At 40.1% G+C, this 10807-nt stretch overlaps 1 protein-coding gene across 1 annotated transcript in view; it reads left to right on the top strand.

Moving 5' to 3' along the window:
• Positions 1-10807, top strand: part of lta4h (leukotriene A4 hydrolase) — a 72407-nt gene that overhangs the window by 48778 nt on the left and 12822 nt on the right. Inside the window, exons 12-14 of the mRNA XM_043713296.1 lie at positions 5059-5203; positions 7367-7470; positions 9395-9465. Of these exons, the coding sequence (XP_043569231.1) occupies positions 5059-5203; positions 7367-7470; positions 9395-9465 (320 nt within the window). The remainder of the gene's footprint in view (positions 1-5058; positions 5204-7366; positions 7471-9394; positions 9466-10807) is intronic.

A 10807-nucleotide genomic window follows, 5' to 3' on the forward strand; every position in this document is an offset into this window, starting at 1 on the left:
GTCCCTTCGGACCTGGTCCATCTTTGACCTCCATATAAACTGGAAGATGGCCCGGGTGACTGCAGCGGCACAGGTTCTGGGAATAGGCCAGATCTGTGCCACGTATAACAGCAATGACATTGCCTCACACCTGATGACCAGGTTTTTTCCCGTGATGGAGAGCGACCGTAGCTTCCATCTGCCCAGTTTCTGCCTCACTTTGCTGATACGCTCCTCCCAAGACTTGGCACCCCCCAGCTCCCCCGAACCAAATCCCCAGCACCTTCAGGTGGTCGGTCCTGACGGTGAAGGGGATCGAGGATTGGTCGGCCCAGTTCCCGAAGAGCATGGCCTCGCTCTTGCCTCGGTTCACCTTGGCCCCCCGAGGCCCATTCGAGCTGGTCACATATGCACATGAGTCTGTGCACGGACAGCGGGTCCGAGCAGAAAACGGCGACGTCATCCATGTACAGGGAGGCCTTAACCTGCAGGCCCCCGCTGCCAGGAATAGTCACTCCTCTCAGGCTCGCATCCTTCCTGATGGACTCGGCAAATGGCTCTATGCAGCACACAAACAAGGCAGGAGAGAGAGGGCAGCCCTGCCTGATTCCAGATCTGACTGGGAAGCTGTCAGTTTCCCACCCATTGATTGAGACTGCACAGACAATGTTGGTGTAGAGCAGTCTGATCCAATTGCAGATTCCCTCCCCAAAGCCCATTTTGGAGAGAACATCTCTCTGTAGTTGATTTAAAATTGATGCTGAGCCAAAGAAGCAGCCTTTTAGGAAAGGTGACCAAAAGCTTTCCTAAAGAGTTAAGTTTTAAGGCAGAAAGAGAGACATTGAAGATTCCACAGCATTATGACAATGGTGTGAAATGCACAAAAGAACAGATGTTAATTGTCAAGCATCCCATTGTTACCTGGATCTCCATTTTATGTTAACTTTCAAAACATCTCAGTATTTTGTTTGTTCTGGTGCTTCTTTCTTCCAATAGATGGTGCTGTTGCATTATTTAAATGTTGCAAACTTCAAGTTGGTGTGGAATTCTCAAAATTGACCAAAATATAAACAGAACTAAAAAGTTGTTTTCTTGCTTTGTGTATGCAACATTATTTAATAATTTCCACTTTCTAAATAGAATGCAAGTTTGTGATTATATCTCCAAAATAAAAGAACAAGTTACTGGTCGTTTAATGGTTAAATGACTTCCAACAGCTTAAACATGTAGTTATAACTTCAATATATGTAATTTGTGCTTGGATGTTTTAAAATTGGATTAATTTAAATCCTCTAATGGCATTTGGCTTATTTTCCAAGGTGAATTAACTGGTAAATTTTCTGGCTTTGAAAAATAAAAAGTTAGGCAGGATTTCAATTGCACATATACAGATCAGTACAAATGAGAATCACAGCAGCTTTACTGCACAGAAAGAGACCATAAGGCCCATTGTGTTTGCACCAGCTCTTCAAATGAGTATTATGACTTGGTGATATTCTCTTATGTGTTTCCTGTACCTTTTTAATGTTTGATAATTATTTGAGTAGGAATGATGCCTTCTTGCCTGCTTCAATTGAACCTGCCTCTACATCGCTTGCATAGTAAGTCGGCAGGAGGCTGGAAGAACACAGCAAGCCAGGCAGCTTGCTGTGAAGTAGCGAAGTTGACGTTTCGGGTGTAACCCTTCTTCAGTCCTGAAGAAGGTTTACATCTGAAACATCGACTTCTCCACCACCTGATGCTGTCTGGCTCACTGTGCTCTTCCAGCCTCCTGCCTATTTATTTTGGATTCCAGCATCTGCAGGGTTTTTTTGTCTCTACATCACTTGGAAGCATTGTTTTCCAGATCTGAACCACTCATTTAGTGAATAATTTTTTTTCATTTTCTATTTTTGAAAAATCTTTGTGCCCTCTCAATTGTGATCCTTTTAAGAGCAGGAACTCTATCCAGACTTCTCACGATTTTGAAAATTTCTACCAGATTTCCTCTTAGCCTTCATCTCTCCAAGGACAACAGTCCCATCCCCTCCAATCTGTCTTAACTGAAACTTTTCATCCCCAGAATCATTCTTATAAACTGCTTCTGCACACTGTCTGATAGATTCACATTCTTCCAGCCCAGAACTGCACACAATGGCAGTGAGGAAAGCTAATGACATGCTGGCCTGCATAGTGAGAGGATTTGAATACAGTCAATTATGACACAACGCGTTGGTTCGGTTCTCATGCAATCTCAATTAAGAAATTCGCGCAAAGAAAGCAAAGTTAAAGTTTCAAATCAAATGACCCTTCAGAGCAGCTGTCAAGCTGTCAATCTATCTGACAATTTTCTTTATCAATTTTGAGCATTTCTAGTGACATTGTTTCTTCCTGTGTCACTATGCCTGGTGTAGCATCCACTTCCTGTAAGTTCCCTTTTATGGTCTCTAGTTGACCACCAACGTTTTACATAATTTCTGTTCTCTGATATACTTTTTTTAACTTCCCCTCAGAACCTTCTTATGGCAGTCAGTTGTATTTCCTTATTGATACTTGTGATAAGCACACTTTTACTATGTTATTTTAATTTCTATCTCCTTTTTCATCCATGAAGCTCTAGATTTGTTTCCCTTAACTTTTCCTTTTGATGAAATATACCTTGATTGTGCCTGAACCCGTTTTTTTAAGGTAGCTCATTGGTTAGCCATAGAATTTCCCCCTCACCCTTTGACCCTTTTCTGTTCTTGTCTCATTTGAAGTTGGTTCTCCCCAGGCTTCTTATTCTGGATTACCTATATTGTCATCTTCTATTGTTATCTGAAACCTTACAACATAATAATTATTGTCTCCTAAAAATCCCCCATTGACACTTGATCCATTTGGCCCACCTCATTTCCAAAAGCCAGGTCCAATATTGCATTCTTTCTTATTGGACTGAGCACTTACAGCTGCAGGAAGTTTACCTGAACACAGTCTAGGAATGTTTGTCTCTTAAGCTATCACAGTCCAGTCTACATTTGGGTAAGGTTTGCCAATACAATTACTATAGTGTTTGCATCTCTATCATTTCTCTATGTATTTGATCTCTGCATCCTTTCTGCTAATTGATGGTCTGTAACTACATATTGCAATGAAATTGCACCCTTTTTGTTTCTCAGCTCTGTCCAAATTGATTCTGTCCATGAACTGTCTGGGACATTCTTGATCTCCAGCACTACAATGCTCTCCTTCACCATTACTGCCACTGCCACCCCTCCTTTTCTATCTTTCCTAAATACCTTGCACCAGGAATATTTAACACACACTCCTGCCCTTCCTTGATCCAGCATTCTCATGTCACCACAATGTTTCTACGTAGTAATCTGTGCTTGTAACTCCCAAATTTTGTTTACTGTTCAATTCACAAACATGTATAGTAACCCTGATTTAGACTTCATTATTTCTCCCCTTGCTCCGATGTCACCTGTTGGCCTTTTACTCTCTACACTAGAACTATGTATGTCTCCAAATATTTAGTGCACCCTGAGACTCTCCTCTAATGTTGTCTGGTCCCCATGCATTTGCTGATTTCGTTTAAATTCTTCTGAACTGCATCAGCAAAATTCTCCACAAGGAATTCCATCCAAAGATCTTCAGGATATTCTATCTCCTACTTTCCTGAAAAGATCAAAATAAGAAAGATACCTCAAAATATCAATGGAGGTTAAAAGATTGATCTAGATAGTAGTCTTGCTCATAGATTTTAGTTTAAAATCACACAACACCAGGCTATAGTCCAACAGGTTTATTTGGAAGTACTAGCTTTTGGAGCGCCGCTTCTCCATCAGGCAATGCTCCAAAAGCTAGTACTTCAAAATAAACCTGGTAGACTATAACCTGGTGATGTGATTTTTAACTTTGCCCACCCCAATCCAACACCGTACGTCTACAAAATAGATCTTAGATAACTACAAAATTAATATGTGAGCTTCTGCTTCATATTTAATGGGCTCATTTTGCACCATTGTATCTTCTGTCTTTCACTGATTAAATACCAGGCAGTAGTTATTAGTCTTTAATTCTGCTAGAGATCTAAACTCTGGAGACACTGAGATCTGCATCGTTCACATTTGCTACTGAACTTTCAGAAATCTACATACTAATAAAACTGTAAGGGAATGACCATAATGGATTTCTTGATCTAATGAAAACTACTTTCATGTACTTTGTTTTTAAGTATATTTACTGTTTTACAGCTTCTGTGCATTCATCCTGTGGACTAATGATCTCCATTAAGTCACATGATTTAGCTTTCTGGTGTTTATTTCCTGAACGTTCAGAAATATTTAGGAGAATTTAATGGGTATCCCACTTAGTCTTCAGCAACTCTGCAATTTGGAGTTGATTGTTAACTGTGGGCATATTATCAATTATATGGAAGCCACAGTTTTTATTTTTAGACTCAGTCTTTTAATCAAAGCAATCCAGTTGCCTTGAGGGCAGGTAAATTTGTTGACCCGAAGCCTGAATTGTAACAAATATATTATGTTTGCTCCATTAACAGAAATGACGGATGAAAGCCATTGCTTTAAATGATGTTTGGATGGACTAAGATCTTTGACCTTATGCAACAGCCTTTGAGACCGACATCAAAGAGCAGCATTTCTTAATGTAGGATCGCTTTCTTTAGGACACTGTAGTTGAAGATTGATTGTATGTTAGAAAGGGTTTTTCTTTTATACATAATTACATACATTTTACTTGGAAACATTGGCATGTTTGTAACTATTTTAAACACATTCATAAGCCAGTAGAGGGGGAAGTGAGAGAGATTCATTCCTGACCTCTGAATTGACTTTTGATTTGCTCTTCCTAAATACTGATGAAGGGTTTTTGCCCAAAATGTCGACTTTCCTGCTTCTCAGATGCTGCCTAACCTGCTGTGCTTTCCAGTACCACACTCTTGACTCCAATCTCCAGCACTTTTGCCTGTTGTTTCACTCTGCAGATTCTGCTTGGTTCACTGACTATTTCTATTATTCTCTTTTTATTTCTCATCTCATTCATAGGTAGTTTATTTTCAGAAACAATATCTAATTTTAAATTCATGCTTTTTGTCAGATTGAGACATTTGGTGCTACGAATCTCCTAACCAGTCTGGTTCCCAAACTCTGCGATATTGACCCTGATGATGCATTTTCGTCTGTTCCATATGAAAAGGGATTTGCTTTACTTTATCATTTGGAGGAGCAGCTTGGAGGACCAGGTAAATATTACATTTTGATTTGCTGTATTATTGTCACATATACCAAGATACAATGAAAAGTATTGTTTTGCATCCTAACCAGACAAACCACTCCTTGCATAAGTACATTAGGGTAATAGAATAGAATGCAGAATAAAGGGTTACAGCTACAGAGAAGGTGCAAAGAAATACCAACACTAACATGAGAGGCCCATTCATTAGTCTGATAACAGCAGGAAAGATACTCTTCTTAAATTTATTGGTATGTACTTTCACACTTTTGTATCTTCTGCCCAATGGAAGAGAGTAAACCCAGGGTGGGAGGAGTCCTTGATTATGTTGGCTGCTTTCCTGAGGCGGCAGAAAGTACAGACAGTCAAAGAAAGCTGGTTTTTGTGCTAGACTGGGCTGCGTTCACAAATCTCTGTAATTCTTGCAGTCTTGAGCAGAACCATTGACATACCAAACTGTGATGCATCCAGATTTGATGCTTTCTGTGATGCATCTTTAAAAGTTGGTCGGAGTCATTGCAAGCATGCTGAATTTCCTTAGCCTTCTGAGGAAGTAGAGGTACTGGTGTGCTTTCTTGACTGTAATGTTGATGTGGATGGACCAGGATAGATTGGTGATATTAACTCCTAGGTATTTGAAGGTCCTGACCACCTCCACCTCCAGCACCATTGATACAGAGTGGGGAGTGGTGGGGGGGGGAGAGCGGGGTGACAGTCCTCCACTCCACTCCACTTTCTGAAATTGATGACCAACTACTTTGTTTTGCTGACATTGAGGAAGTGATTGTTGTCTTTTCACCATGCCACAAAACTTTCTATCTTTATCCTGTACTCTGTCTTGTCATTGTTTGAGATACAACCCACTGTGCTCCTTAGACTTCTTTCTGGTGAGACACCATTTCTATATCTCTGAATTTGTGCAATTCCCATTTCCATACCTCATACTTTGTGACAGAGGGTGAATATTTGTGGAACCCAGGAGTTGTTGAAGTGAATTGGGCAAGACTTCTGTTGCAGCAGGGGTGACAAACATCGAATGTGCTTCCTTTCATTTCCTCCCTTCACCAGACCCCTCCATCTTCTCCTCCCTCATAGGCCTTTTTGTTTTACTACCTTACCTACCTGCACTGGCACTTTGTGATCTGTGGACCTGCACACCCTGATCCCTCTGCACATCAATACTCCTAAGAGTTCTGCCATTCACACTCTATAATTTCCACTTTTACTTGATCTTCCAAAATACATCACCTCACATTTTTCAGTATTAAACTACATCTGCCATTTTTCTGCCCATGCCTTAAGCTAGTCCATATCCTGCTGTATCCTCTGACAATCCTCCTCACTATCCGCAATTCCACCAATCTTTGTATTGTCCACAAACTTACAAATTAGACCAGCCACATTTTCCTCCAAATCATTTATGTAGATCGTGAACAGCAAAGGTCCCAACACTGATCTCTGGAGCAGCATTAGTCACAACCTTCAATCCAAAAAGCATACTTCCATCTGTCTCTTTAAGACTAAGCCAGGTCTGTATCAATCTGCCAGATCATCCCTGATTCAATATGGCTTTATCTTTTGTACCATTATGCCATTAGGGACCTTGTCAATGCTTTACCGAAGTCCATGTAGACAACATTAACTACTTTTCCCTCATCAATCCTCTGTCATGTCCTCAAAAAACTTGATCAGTTTAGTGAGGCATGACATCACCCCAGTACAAAACCAAACTCTCCATCCGGCCCCTCCTTTCACCAAAACCCTCTATCCCCCAATCAGCCCCTCACTTTGCCAACTTCCTGCATTCTTATCTTTACGATCATCTCACACCCCGCATACTACCACACCCTTTTCCCATATCCTGCAGGGGGCAGTTGACAAAAAGGCAGGAAAATGAACCCTTAATCTTTTCATGAAGCAGTTTTTTTTTAAAAAAGTGAGCTTTTTAAAGGTCCAACAGAGCTGTCAGGATCAGTCCAAGTTCCAGCAGTCAATGCTGCTTCAGATTGTGAAACCAAAATCTTGTCTTTAAACTCGACCAGGAGTCATGACCCAAATTTGGGAAGCTCCGTGCTCCATGTTAGAAACCAATATTCAGATTTATAAGTTTTGCTTTGGGAGCCAATGGATTTGTTAAACTGAATGAATCTTGTTTTTTTGTGCTTATTGCTAGATATCTTCATGGGATTCCTTAAAGCTTATATTCAGATATTTGCCTATAACAGTGTAACCACAGAGGACTGGAAGAAATGCCTGTATACATATTTTAGTGATAAAGTGAGTGCATTTAGATCAGTAATGTAATAACGTTTTGATTTAGTCATTTAAATTTGAAAATTAAAGCCTTTTCTACATCTCATCGATCATCCCGGTGAAATACGTATCTGAAGTTATCGGTTTATAGATGCAAGTCTTGAGGTTTTGTAGTTTTCACTGTTAACTCCATAAATGTACACACTTTCTTAAAAAAAAAACAGGTACCTCAGGTAATATTTTGGGATCAGTTTGTCCCTCCTCCACACAGCGACTGGCCCAAAGTAGCTTTGCACTATGGAATGCTCCAAGCACAGTTCCCATCAGCTATATTATAACGCTAGAATAACTTACCCAAGTTTAAAACTGCTTCATAGAAACTACCCGACCATCTTAAATGCAGCATCTCTAGCTAATATTTATAAATAGGAGCAGGAGTAGACTTTTCGGTCCTTGAGCTTGCTCTGCCGTTCACTCTGCTCATACATGATCGATCAACCAACTCAGTCTTTTGTTCCTGCTTTCTTCCCATTCCCTTTAATTCCTTTAGCCCTGAGAACTATATCTAAGTCCTTGAAGCATTCAATGTTTTAGTCTCGACCATTTTCTATGGCAGAGAATTCAATAGCCTCATCACTGTCTGGGTAATGACATTTCTCCTCATCTCAGTCTGAAATGGCCTATCCTATGCCACTGGACTGAGAACTTTGGTTTTGAACTCCCTGGTCATCGAGAACATTCTTCCCGCATTTATTCTTCCTAGTCCTGTTAGAATTTTATAGGATTCTACATGATCCCTCTCATTCTTATTTAGAAAAGGAAGCAGCATTATTTAGAAAAGGAAGGTTCATAGATGGGTATCTATAGGTCAGTTAGCTTAATGTCTGTTATTGGGAAAATGTTAGAATCCATTATAAGGTATGTTATAGCAGAGCATTTAGCAATACATAATATCAAGAAGGCTTCGTGAAGGGGAACTCATGCCTGACGAATTAGATTAGATTCTCTACAGTGTAGAAACAGGCCCTTTGGCCCAACCAATCCACACCAACCCTCCGAAGAGCAACCCACCAGATCCATTTCCCTCTGACTAATGCACCTGACACTATGGGTAATTTAGTATGGCCAATTCACCTGACCTGCACATCTTTGAAATGTGAGAGGAAATCCACGCAGATATGGGGAGAATGTGCAAACTCCACACACAGCCTGAGGAAGGAATCGAACCTGGGACCCTGGCGCTGTGAGGCAGCAGTGCTAACCACTGAGCCACCTTGATTGAAGCCCCACCGATTCTTGCGGCATTCCACTAGTTACAGGTTCCAATCCTGATATTGGCCCCCTTATTCCAACTCTGTCTTTGATTAGTTAACAATCCTCTATCCTTGCTAATATACAACATCCATGGGTTCTTATCTTAAGCTGCTACATGTTAGGGTGCTTATCAAATGCCTTTTAAACAAATCAAACATATTACATCCACTGCTTCCCCTTTATCTATCCCGCTTGTTATTTCCTCAAAGGATTCTAATAATTTAAGCAACTGCTGGACATGTACATGGATAGCAGTGAGTTGAGGGGTGCATAGGTTAAGTTATTATATTTTACATTAGGATTAAACCTCTGCACAACATCGTGGGCCTAAGGGCCTGTTCTGTGCTGTATTTTTCTAAGTGGAAAATGAGAAGAGTTGATTCACTAGTTAAGTGTTTTGACAATAGAACTTGTGGGCCAGGAGAAGCTGACGTTTTCTTACTGTAAAACAGAATAACTTGTAAACCTGCCCAATTCCTTAAATCTTCCACAACACACTGCCATCCACTGTTCTCTCTTGAATCCTTCAGCCACCATCTCCCTCCCACTCCTAACGCTGAAAGATGTTTGCTTTACATTGATCAATAAACATGTTCTGCAGCACTATTTCATTGAGATGTTTACTTTTCACTAGACCGAGATTTTGAATAAGGTTGACTGGAATACCTGGTTCCATTCTCCTGGAATTCCACCAGTCACACCACAGTGAGTCTTCTGTTATTTCAATATGGTTTCTGAAGTTAAGCCTTGGCATGCAAATAAGCTAACACTTTTAAAATTGAGTGGACTTTGACAATATAATCGCTATAGTATTCACTTAATATTGCAGGACATGTGATTATTCAAGGAAAACGGCTAGGAATTTGTTTACAAAATGAAAAACGGTTCACACCAAAATAATTCCAAATTCTATAATTTGTCAAACTTTAAAATTTCCTACATAAAATTGAAATTCTTTTGAACACTGAATTTAAGAAATCATTTTAGTGAGCCAATTTATAGAATATGTACTCTTGCATTTTGAAGTTTACATGGTAAAATAATGCGTGCTGCTGAGGTATCCTGTACCTGAGGGGTGAAAGTCTCATTTTTTTAAAATTTGCAGGTTCATTTGTCACTTTCACTTAATTTTAATTACGGCCATCTTGATCAGAGATGGCTTGGTGTTCTGTTCTGAGGAAGGAAATTTAAAACGTTAATTTTGTTTGTCTTCAATACCCATTTACCCATAGTTCCTTTTGAGATATCTACTGTGGATATCCTGTAATCAGCAGCATGTCACCTCAATAATTCTAAATTTCATGCAATTGCACTAAAAATTTCTCCTGTAATTTTTGGCAACAAGGTCATTGAGATATCATCTGTTTTAGTTCCTACAGCTAAACATCTTTAATTGTCAATTACTTGCTTATCTTTTATCTAAATTGCACTCGATCTTTTCCCCAGGGTTGGGGAATCGAGGACTAAAGGACATCAATTAGAGGGGAAAGAATAAAACAGAACCTGAGGGGCAACTTTTTAATAGAGGGTGGTATTCATAATAAATGTGCTGTCAGTGGAATGGTTGAGGCGGGTACATTAACAACATTCCAAAGGCATTTGGACAAATACATGGATAGGAAAGGGTTAAGGATATTGGCCAGGTGCAGGAAAATGGGGTTAGCATGGACACACGTTTTGGTCAGCGTGGACCATTTTGGGCCAACTGGCCTGTCTCCTTGCTGTAGGACTCTGACTCTAATCAGATTTTTTAGAAATGGGGTGCTGGTGTGCGATCTTGAGAATCCCTGTCCACACAATATCAGACAAATTGGAACTATCTCCATATGCTTGTGTTACTCATACAATTATGTTACAATTTAAATTTCTGTGGCCAGCAGAGAAAAAGCAGAATGGTGTGTTATTTCCCTGGTGCCAGGATCAAGGATCTCTCAGAGAGGGTGCAGAATGTTCTCATGGGGGAGAGGGGCCAGCAGGAGGTCATTGTCCACATTGGAACCAACAACATTGGAAGGGAAAAGGTTGAGACTCTGAAGGGAGATTACAG

This window comes from Chiloscyllium plagiosum, chromosome 23 (assembly GCF_004010195.1).
Source record: "Chiloscyllium plagiosum isolate BGI_BamShark_2017 chromosome 23, ASM401019v2, whole genome shotgun sequence".
In the NCBI taxonomy this organism is placed as follows: domain Eukaryota; kingdom Metazoa; phylum Chordata; class Chondrichthyes; order Orectolobiformes; family Hemiscylliidae; genus Chiloscyllium; species Chiloscyllium plagiosum.